Below are 10,112 nucleotides of genomic sequence, written 5' to 3' on the forward strand. Positions count from 1 at the left end.
TTTGGTCTAGCACAAAAGTTAACCTTCATTAAGTATTTGTTGCATATAGTTCTGGTCCAAGTATTTTTATTTTTTTTGTTTTTACTTTTATTTATTTATTATTATTTTTTTTTTTTGGTCCAAGTATTTTTAAAATGTCAGTATGTTACATTGTAGTCATGACATATAAATCTGTCTTACAGCAGGGCACCTGGTTAGCTTAGTCTGACTCTTGGTTTCGGCTCAGGCCATGATCTCAGGCTGGTGAGATCCAGCCCTGCATCGGGGTCCATGCTGGGCATGGAACCTGCTTAAGATTCTCTCTCTGCCCCTCCCTACTTACCCCAACCCCATGCACATGCACACGCACGCATGCACTCTCTCTCTCAAATAAATAATGTGAATATTAAAAAAAAAGAAAGAAAGAAAAAGAAAATAACTCATGGACAAGTATCCAATGGATATTCAACTAGGCTTTTCAGCATTGAAACCAAACAGCATGGCACCCTGAGATGAACACTGACCTGCATCACAAGGAAACACAGCTCAGTGTTTCCCTCTCCTGCTCCCTCTCCTGCCTCTAACCAACTATGACCCTTACCATCAGAAATCCTTTTTCTTTATAGAAGGCATTACAATTTTTTAAAGTAAGGCTCCTGGCCTTCACCCTGGCTCAGTCAGCCAGCTGGGTAAGGGGTCTCTCTGGGAACAACCAGCCCTGCACACAGGGCTGAGTCATCCATCTGCAAGCTGAGTGTTAGCATTACCTGGTCTGAAAGCTGACCCGCTGCTTGCTCAATCTCTGACCTGGCGGCAATGGACTGGCCACACCACGGAGCATAGAAGAACAGCAGCACCACCTCTGAGTCCCGGCGAACATGCTCTGCGTAGTCCAGCTGCCCCTGGAAGAGGTCAAGCACCGGAGACCTCGAGGAGAAAAAGCTGACAGGTGGCTTTGCTGGTATTATCACATCTTTTGCTCGACTACAAAAGAGCAAACACAAACATGATTGCTAAGTTTATCTTCTTCTAAAAACAGCTTTCTGTGGAGGGAGATCGAAGCTTAAGAGAAAAATCCCTTGAGTAAGAACATGGAGTTCCTAAAACATCACCCTGGAGTAAAAAATATGCTGTGCTAAGGCAATATTTAGCTGAGAGAATGCAAGACATGACCAATATGCTGAAAATGACTCTCTAATACTGTCTCCCCAGGTGTGGGGTGGGAAGGCAGCAGAGAGCAAAGGAGAAGGAGGTCTTAGAATAATCCCTATTCTTGCCTCCCACACCCAACACACTCCTCCCTCACCTCTCTGCAGCCTGGCTCGCCAAAGGAGCCACTGATCTCCAGGGCTTCAGAAGAGCCAGCGAGCTTGCTCAGAACTAAGGAGAGGGAGCTCTCGTGGCTACCACTAATAAGATTTCTATGGGAAATTCTTACCATGGACTCAACTCTGAGAAAACATTATGTTTATGAGCTGGAGTTGACCTGTACTTATCCAGGGCATTCAGGCAAAACTAACAAATAATAATGTAGTTTCTCCAGATACATATATTGGGAAGCCACTAAAATGGAGTGGGGAGGCCAGAAGGGGGAGCCAGCACCTCTCCCTGTCAATTACAGGAAAAAATGATCAATTAGACTCCAACAGGAGAATCCTCAACAGGAAAAGAATTACAAGCCCCAACAGGAAAAGATGTAACAACTCCTACAAAAAGACTGACTACTCCAGCAATCAGCCATTGAAAAACTGTTATCCCCCCAAACTCTTGCTTCTCTCCAATGGACTTTCACTCACAACAACCCCTCCCATCTTCCCCTTTCTCCATAAAATAATGTTGTTCTCCTTTGTCTGTGGGACTTGCCTATGATTTGCCATAGCTTGCATGTCCTGGATTGCAGTTCTCTGCTATTTCTGAATAAACCCATTTTTCTGGTAAAATAACTGTTTAATTTTTAAGGTTAACAATATCATGATCCAAAGGTTAATAAAGATGAATAACAAAGTATCAGCCCATTTTAACTGGAAAACAGTCTTCCTGAGTACCTGAAGTTCCCAAAAGGGAGAGATCAAGAGAAGACAGAAAAGAATGAACAAGTGGTCTGAAGTCACAGAGCTGCCACTATTTCACCCATCAAGACAAAATATCTTGGCTGAGGCTGCATCCCACCAGGTGAAAGGAGCTTAATGAACACCTTGAGCTGTTCACACATCTGCACTAACATGGCATAAAACCAATACAGTGGTTTAGCCCAGAAACCAACAGAATTAAAAAAGAGACCCTAGAAAATATTCAATTAACCCAAAAGGCAGAAAACGACCAAGGAAGGAACAAAAACCAGAAGGTACAAATGGAAAACAAATAGCCAGAAGGTAGGATTATACCCAACAATATCAAATATTAAATATGTAATTAAATATTACATTAAATATAAAAGGACTAAACCACCCAATTAAGAGGAAGAGAATGCCAGACTAGATAATGAAGCAAGACCTACCAAATGCTGTCTAAAAGAGACCCATTTTAAACATAAAGACATAGGATGAAAGCATAGGATGGGAAAAGATAAATTATCTAAATAGTAAGCATAAAGAAGCTGGAGTAACTCATTAAGTGAAAGAATAAACTGGGGTATATTCTTACAATTAAATGTTACTCAACAATAAAAGAACTGATACATACCATAACTGGATGACTCTCAAAATAATTACACTGAAGAAGTCAGACACTAAAGAATACATATAACATGAATGCATTATATAAAATTCCAAAACTAATCTATAACAAAATAATCACACCAGTGACTATCTAGAGTGGGGAGTGGGGCAGGGACACTGACTGCAGAGTACGGGTACTGAGGAAACTTTCTGGGGAGAAGGAAACATTCTCTATCTTGACTGAAAGGATGGAGGTGGTTAAATTTATCAAAAGTAATTAATCTGGGGGCGCCTGGGTGGCTCAGTCGTTAAGCGTCTGCCTTCGGCTCAGGTCATGATCCCAGGGTCCTGGGATCGAGCCCCGCATCGGGCTCCCTGCTCGGCCGGGAGCCTGCTTCTCCCTCTCCCACTCCCCCTGCTTGTGTTCCCTCTCTAGCTGTGTCTCTTTCTGTCAAATAAATAAAATCTTAAAAAAAAAAAAGTAATCTGTACATGTAAAATGTGTAATTTTACTGAAAATAAAATATACCACCATGAAGCTGATGAGAAAAACATCTTGGCTGGTGTGTCTCCTCCTCTGACAACTCTACCCAAAGTAGGAGACCTCATTTTTTTCTCTCAGCTCCCTGTTGGTTGCCTTTTATACCCCTCACCACAATCAGTAACTTACTTCTTTTACTGATTACCTATTTACTCTACCACATCACTAACTCCCTGAAGGCAAGAACCCTATTTTTTTCACTGTTAGAGCCTCACTGTTTATGGTGCCTGGTCCTCTGAAGTTCAATAATTTGTGAAACGAACAAACCGACCCTCCTACTCATCTGAACATATGCAAAGGCAAATTAAATATAAACCCACAGAGATAGGGGCACCTGGGTGGCTCAGTTGGTTAAGCGACTGCCTTCGGCTCAGGTCATGATCCTGGAGTCCCTGGATCGAGTCCCGCATCGGGCTCCCTGCTCGGCGGGGAGTCTGCTTCTCCCTCTGACCCTCCCCCCTCTCATGTGCTCTCTCTCATTCTCTCTCTCTCAAATAAATAAAATCTTTAAAAAAAAAAAAAAACCCCACAGAGATAGACATAATTAAGAACACTCAGAATAAAAGTGTCAGAGGCTCATTTGCTTTACTAGGCATGATCCTAAGGGCCACATCATTATGTTCTATGTTCACATATGTGTTCAAACTAACTTGATAATCTGGCTTCTCAGAATACAGCAAGGTAGCAGGAAGGAAGAACAAGAAGGAAAGTGTGCTGGCTCTGAGATGCCCAGCAGACAGACAGATATTTAGAACCAAAAAGGAAAACCTGAACACCCAAGACCCTACCTCCTCTAGGAGCCTTGGGTCATTTAGCATAAAGGAAAGAATCCCACGCCCTCCTCTGCATCTAGAAGGTGTTAGCTTCCTGAATTAAGACAGGTTTAAATCTATTACTTCCCTATTTTTAACCAAAAATTATTAATATCATAAAGAAGCGGTATTAAAAGAACAAATCTCCTATTTATTCACTCAAACTACCATTTTAACCCCTCAATCAGGGAGCTTTGTCTATGTAAAAGTTCTCCAGAACCTGAAAAACTCAGTCACTTACACAATAATTTTTAAAAAATGTTCACTGAGCAAATGTTAGTATGCTTCAGAAACCACACTGCAGGCATGCAGGCTACAGCCGAAAGCACGAAAATGTTCTCAAGGGAGACGACACACAACCGAACACATACCCAACAAACAAAAACCCACAAAAGGATCACTGCTAGGTGGAGAATTTAACAGGGTGATGGGACAGGGGATCTTTTAAGCCGAGATCTGAATGACAGGCAGCCATGCAAAGAGATGAAGAAGGCCCTGCGTGACACATTATCAAAAGCTCCAAAACTTCCCTCTTTCGAGATGATTCTTCTACTAGTCAAACTGCATGCTGAGTGTTAAATAACACAATCTGAGGGAAAATGTAGGTCTGTGACAGCCAAACAAAGGATAATAATCCACTCAGTATTACTGCTCTGCGTGTTCAGAGCGGTTCCTAAAGTACACCAGCCAGATAAAATACGTGGCCCATGGAAAAGCAAACATTAACCAGGGAAGACAAACATCTGCCTCTGCTCCACCAGAAACATTCACAAGTTTCCATTTAACTCTTAAAACTTGCTACAAGTTTTTGAGAAACTCTACCTAGATCAAAGATTTCCTGCAGATTTGAAGGCTCAGTCTCAGGTTCGAAAAACTCAAGAGCTGGTTGCAAGCAAAAATGGCAGGTTGCAACTCCCAATTTTTCTATGAAACGTGCACGTTACACCTCCTTCTGAAGAGGATCTGAAGCAGCTTTGAAATCACAAAATGCAATAAAGGAAAATGAATATATGCACACACATACATATATAGATACAGACACACAACTTTTTCCCTCCAAAATCAGGGTGAAAGGAAAGGGAGTAGGATGCAGTCAAGGAGACTCAATGAATAGAAAGGCAGGTAAAATAAAGATCAAAGGCCCAAAAATGCACAATTATTGTGTTTCCACCCCAAATCAACCTTTTTTATATTATCTGGTTTGAACTCAGCTAAGCAACCAACACTGAGGAGGGCTGTCCCTTATTTTAGGCCTGGTGCTATTAATAAAAATAAAATTTTGAAAAAAATCCTACTTTCTCGTAAGCTTCTGTCCTCATTAATGCAACAATCTTAAAAGTAAAATAGAAAAAGGGGGTCAGAAATGTTCGAGTCTATAACAGTATCATGACACCATTCAATCAAACAAGACTCTAAAAAATCAAGTTCGGTCTATTAAAAGACTCTCTAGATTTGCCAGTGGCACAGAAAGAAGAGGGACAGGCAAGCGGCCATTCACTGGCTCACTCCTATTCCGAAGCAGGTAGGGATCTTGCTCTGCCTGCCACAATAACTGGATTTACACTCTGCCTTCTTCCCCAAATCTCAAAGGACTTTCTTAGCTTTTTAAAGTCATGTTCTTTCAGGGCGCCTGGGTGGCTCAGACGGTTAAGCGTCTGCCTTCGGCTCAGGTCATGATCCCGGAGTCCCGGGATCGAGTCCCGCATCGGGCTCCCTGCTCGGCGGGGAGCCTGCTTCTCCCTCTGACCCTCCCCCCTCTCATGTGCTCTCTCTCTCTCTCTCAAATAAATAAATAAAATCTTAAAAAAAAAAAAAAAAGACTTTAAAGTCATGTTCTTTCAGAAAAAAACACGAAGCATTATTTCTATGGACGAACGGATGTCAGTAAGTTCCCCACCCCTGGAGCTGCGGGGGGCGGGGGGGGGGGTGTCGGGGACGGACATGGACACACACAACGGACCTCTCTTCCTAAATTGAACCCAAAGACATCTTGCAATTCCACGTTGTAAAATACTTCATATATTTTTCTTTGCGCAGCCCATGAAAAAGAGCAAGGTTAAGAGCCTAGTACCTAACAATAAAGGATTCAAATTCCAGCTCAGCCACTTAATAGGTGGGTGTGATTTGGGGCAAGTTTTGTAACATGACCAAAGCTCAACTCCTTCATCTATAACCTGGAAGGATAAGAGTATATCCAGACTTTACTGAGGACTGAGCCTTTCTGGGTCCATACTAGGCTCTCAGATGATGTATTAAAGGAATAAATGCACTGATGTAAGTAAGCTGCAGTGCTCAAGCAAGCAGTTTTGTTCCCCAGGGGGCACTTGGCAATGTCTGGAGACATTTCTGGTTGTCATATCTAGGGCTGTGTGCTATGGGTATTTAGTAGGTACAAGCCAGGGATACTGCTAAACACTCTACCATGGACAGGACAGCTCCTCTGCCCAAGTGCCAAGGATGAGCAACCCGGCTGGTACTTGGCAAATGATCAATAACAGTTATCATAATTTGTCCCCTTTCACTAAAACTCCCAAACCTCTGACACCTGACAACAGAGGCCACATACTATGCTTAACACACTCCGTAAAAATGTTCCAAGTTGAAATCTTCCTCTTGGCTAATATGCCAGTCAGTTGCAACAGAGACTTACAAATTGGGAGTCCGAGAAGATACACTGAGCACTTGGGAGACCAAAAGTACTCCTGAAATTTAAAGTACATTTTGTATCTGTGTACCTTCCCCAAAAGAGACACAGTAACTTTAATTTTCTTGTTCACTATGGTCCTGCCTACCCAGGCCTTCTTTTCAGCTCCAGTAAAACAACAGCCCCGTCCAGACTTTGCCCTTGTTGCTCCCTCTACCTTGGACACTCTTCCCCCAAATCTTCCCAGGGCTGGCCCCTTCCTCCTCTCCGGTTGAGCTTCCTAGGTCTCGTGGTCACGAAGGCCTTTCTGCCCCACCCTCCTTCCTTCTATTCCCTGCAGAGCACTTACAGAAGCCCTTTAAAATTATATTAAGTTGTTTACTGCCTGTCCCACTGGAAAGGAGAGTGGGATTTTTATCTTGAACGCTCACCTGGGTGAGTGTTATCCACCGTAGCACGTGTGGATGAATAATCGTTAGATCGATGAGTGCACGAATTGTCGAAGGGGTCTGGGACTCTAACAGTTGTGAATCATTACACTCGCGGCATAAGGGAAACCCGATGGGGGTTAAATGAGGGTCCTACAGCCTGCGCAGAAGTGACAGGTGCGCCCCCCCCCCCAAGAAACCCCAACAGGTGACGAGCACCTCAGAACGTGGCCCACTAACTTCGGTGCTAAAATGGAATGAAGGAAGGATCCTGAGCAGCCCCCGAAAATCTCGCCTGGCCCGCGGGGCAAGTGGCGGGCACGGCCGCAGGCTGAGCAGGGTCGGGTCCGTGGCTCCAGGCAAAGCCAGGCCTCACTTCCCCCGCGAAGGCCGCTCCAACCCCGGACCCTGCGGGCCCCGAGCCGGCCCTGCGCCGCCGGCCGGGGCCCCAGGGCTGCGGGCCGCCTCACCTGCAGGTAAACTTGAGAGCGACGAGCAGCGCGCAGCCGAGCGCCACGGCCCCGCAGAGCAGCTCGGGCCGCCGGCGCGCCATGAGGGAGGCGCCGCGCAGCCCGCGACGGAGCCGGCCCGCCGAGGACACTCCGGCCGGGGCCGGGCTGAGGGAGCCGGAGCCCGCGGGGCCGCCGCCGCCGCCACCCTCGTCCTCGGCGTCGTCGCTGCTGCTGCTGCTGCTGCTGCCGCCGCCGCGGCCTCCGCATTCCGACATTACATGCTCCCTGTCGCCGGCTTTATACCGCCGCCGCCGCCGCTTCGGGCCCGAGGGCCCGGCCCGGCCCGTCGCTCCCCAATCCCGCAGCCCGCCGCGCCCGCTAACCCGGAGCCTCCACGTCAGCCCCACCGCCGCCGCGGCGCCCGCCCCCGCGCAGGCAGCTCCACCTCCGCCCACGGAGTCTGCGCGGACGCCGGCCCCTCCCGGCGGCCCCGCCCCCCCGGTGATCCCGCCTCTCGTTCACGGAGTCTGCGCGGATGCCGACACCGCCTGACCGCCCCGCCCCCCCGGCGGGCCACGCCCCTCACCCACAGAGCCTGCGCGAACAGCCTCCCGGCAGGCGCCCCTACGGCCGCCAGCTGTAGTCCCACAGGCTCCGCCCTCCGTCCGCGGAGTCTGCGCAGGCGCGGGTCGAGCGTCCGGCCAGTCCACGACGTGATCCTCCCAGCGCGGGATCTGAGAGCTCGGGCATCCGGGAGTCGCCGCTTGGCCTGCTGAGTTCTAAGTGCCATGATGATGATGGTATTCGTGCCCGCGAGTCCGTACAGGCCCCGGGGAACATAGGTGCCGTTAATTATCCCCGCTTAACCTTGGGAAAATAGGTGCGGGGACGAGAGGTGTCCAGGGTCCCGCAAGTGAGGCGGGCGGGAGAGGTCACTCGGCCTCGGTTTGCACGTCTGTAAAATGGAGGGTAATAGCAGTACCTCTCCCACAGGGTTGTTCTGAGGATAAATGAGGTGATTTACGGAAAGTGCCAGGCCCACAGTGAGATCTCACTAAATCTCAGTTACTGTAGTCTCCCAGCGTGCACGATCTGCATCAGTTAAGCGGCGTGTGCCCGAAAGCCTCATCTCCCACCACCTCGGCCCTTGGGGGAGGGTCTGTGCTGCTTGGACTCACCCCACAGATGGCAAGAAAAACCGAGGCTTGGAAAAGTCATTTGATTGAGGCCACAAAGCTAGTAGGTGGGAAATTCAGACTCAAAGGTAGGCTGCCCGGGTGACCAGTGACCTACTGCTGACTCTCTCAAACATCTCTGACTCTAAATGTTAGGTCCTTTCTAAAGTTTTGTGATTATAAAAGACAAGTCAGTAAGGGATGAAATGGGGCGATTTGAGAGCGACAGAAGAGAATTGCTGCCATGAGGGAGAGGGACAAGTGTACCTGGGGCGAAGTGAAGTCCATACTTACACGGCTGCTGAGGCCGCAGGTGACTATGAATAATCAGAAAACTAGGCAAATAAAATTCTGAGGGAACCAGTGCAGTATGACTGCAGGCAAAAAACAAAACAAAAAGCTTGGGCTGGCGAGAACCAGAAGCTAAGGTGAGACCTCACCTCTGCCCCAGGGCAGCTGGGTGAGCCTGGTGCCTGGCTTCCAGGGATGTAAGGTGTGGCTAGTGTTGGCTACCTTGCTAGGGAGCCATGGCATTCAGTGTGTCCACCACTGAGGCCCAGGACGTTGGTAGCTTATTTACACCTACCATTTTGCTAGTTGTTTTATAGCTCTCCTGTCCTTTTTTTTTTTTAAGATTTTATTTATTTATTTGAAAGAGAGAGACAAAGCGAGAGAGGGAACACAAGCAGGGGGAGTGGGAGAGGGAGCAGCAGATCCCAGGACTCCAGGATCATGACCTGAGCCGAAGGCAGTGGCTTAACCAACTGAGCCACCCAGGCACCCCTCTCCTGTCCTTTTTGTTCCTTCTTTATTCCCTTCGTTTGTATTAAGCGGATATTTGCTAGTATCCCATTAATTAATGATTTTAAACCTTTCTTTGGTATATCCTTAGCAGTTGCTCTGGGGATCACTATATAGATTTTTTCCAGAATTTCTACTTCAGATTATACTACCTTAATTCCAGTAAGAGACAGAAGCTTCTCCAATATAGCTCTGTTTCCTCTTCCCGTTCCTGTGCTTTTACTTTTTCATCTATTACATTACAAACTCGGTAATACAGTGTTTTCATACTGTTTTATATAACCTTGTTTTTATAGACGCCGAAAAAAAATGTATTTCTAGGTTCTTTAATATTAACCTTATTTCTAGTCCCTCTTGATTTGTCTGTGTAGATCTGAGGTCACTGGTGTATTACTAAGGGAAACAAATATGGCCAAAGTCACCAGTCTCCATTCACTGTAGGTTGCCAGGACAGAATCCACCCTACACTTCTATAAGACACACCTGTCATTGGCACAGGCCTTTATAAGGTCCAAAGAACTTTTGCTGCCTGTGGGTTCTCTTTTAAGACCCACAATGCCTTGTGGCAATGCAAGGTGACGTCTCATAGGCCAGGAAACCACCCTGGATTTAAAAAGGCAGTT

At 47.0% G+C, this 10,112-nt stretch overlaps 1 protein-coding gene across 6 annotated transcripts in view; it reads right to left on the reverse strand.

The window, feature by feature from the left end:
* Window positions 1-7,881, reverse strand: part of TXNDC11 (thioredoxin domain containing 11) — a 60,340-nt gene extending 52,459 nt beyond the window's left edge. For 2 of the 6 annotated variants that reach the window (XM_044915613.1, XM_021698331.2), the window contains exons 1-2: window positions 7,532-7,880; window positions 747-963 (exon numbers count right to left, since the gene is read on the reverse strand). In XM_044915613.1, coding sequence (XP_044771548.1) covers window positions 747-963; window positions 7,532-7,788 — 474 coding nt within the window. In that variant the 5' untranslated portion in view covers window positions 7,789-7,880. Of the gene's footprint in view, window positions 1-746; window positions 964-7,531 lie in introns of those variants that run through there. The other 4 variants (XM_044915616.1, XM_044915615.1, XM_044915612.1 and 1 more) reach the window with 3 other exon arrangements.
* Between the last annotated feature and the right edge of the window lie 2,231 nt (window positions 7,882-10,112).

This window comes from Neomonachus schauinslandi, chromosome 5, assembly GCF_002201575.2.
Source record: "Neomonachus schauinslandi chromosome 5, ASM220157v2, whole genome shotgun sequence".
Taxonomy (NCBI): Eukaryota; Metazoa; Chordata; class Mammalia; order Carnivora; family Phocidae; genus Neomonachus; species Neomonachus schauinslandi.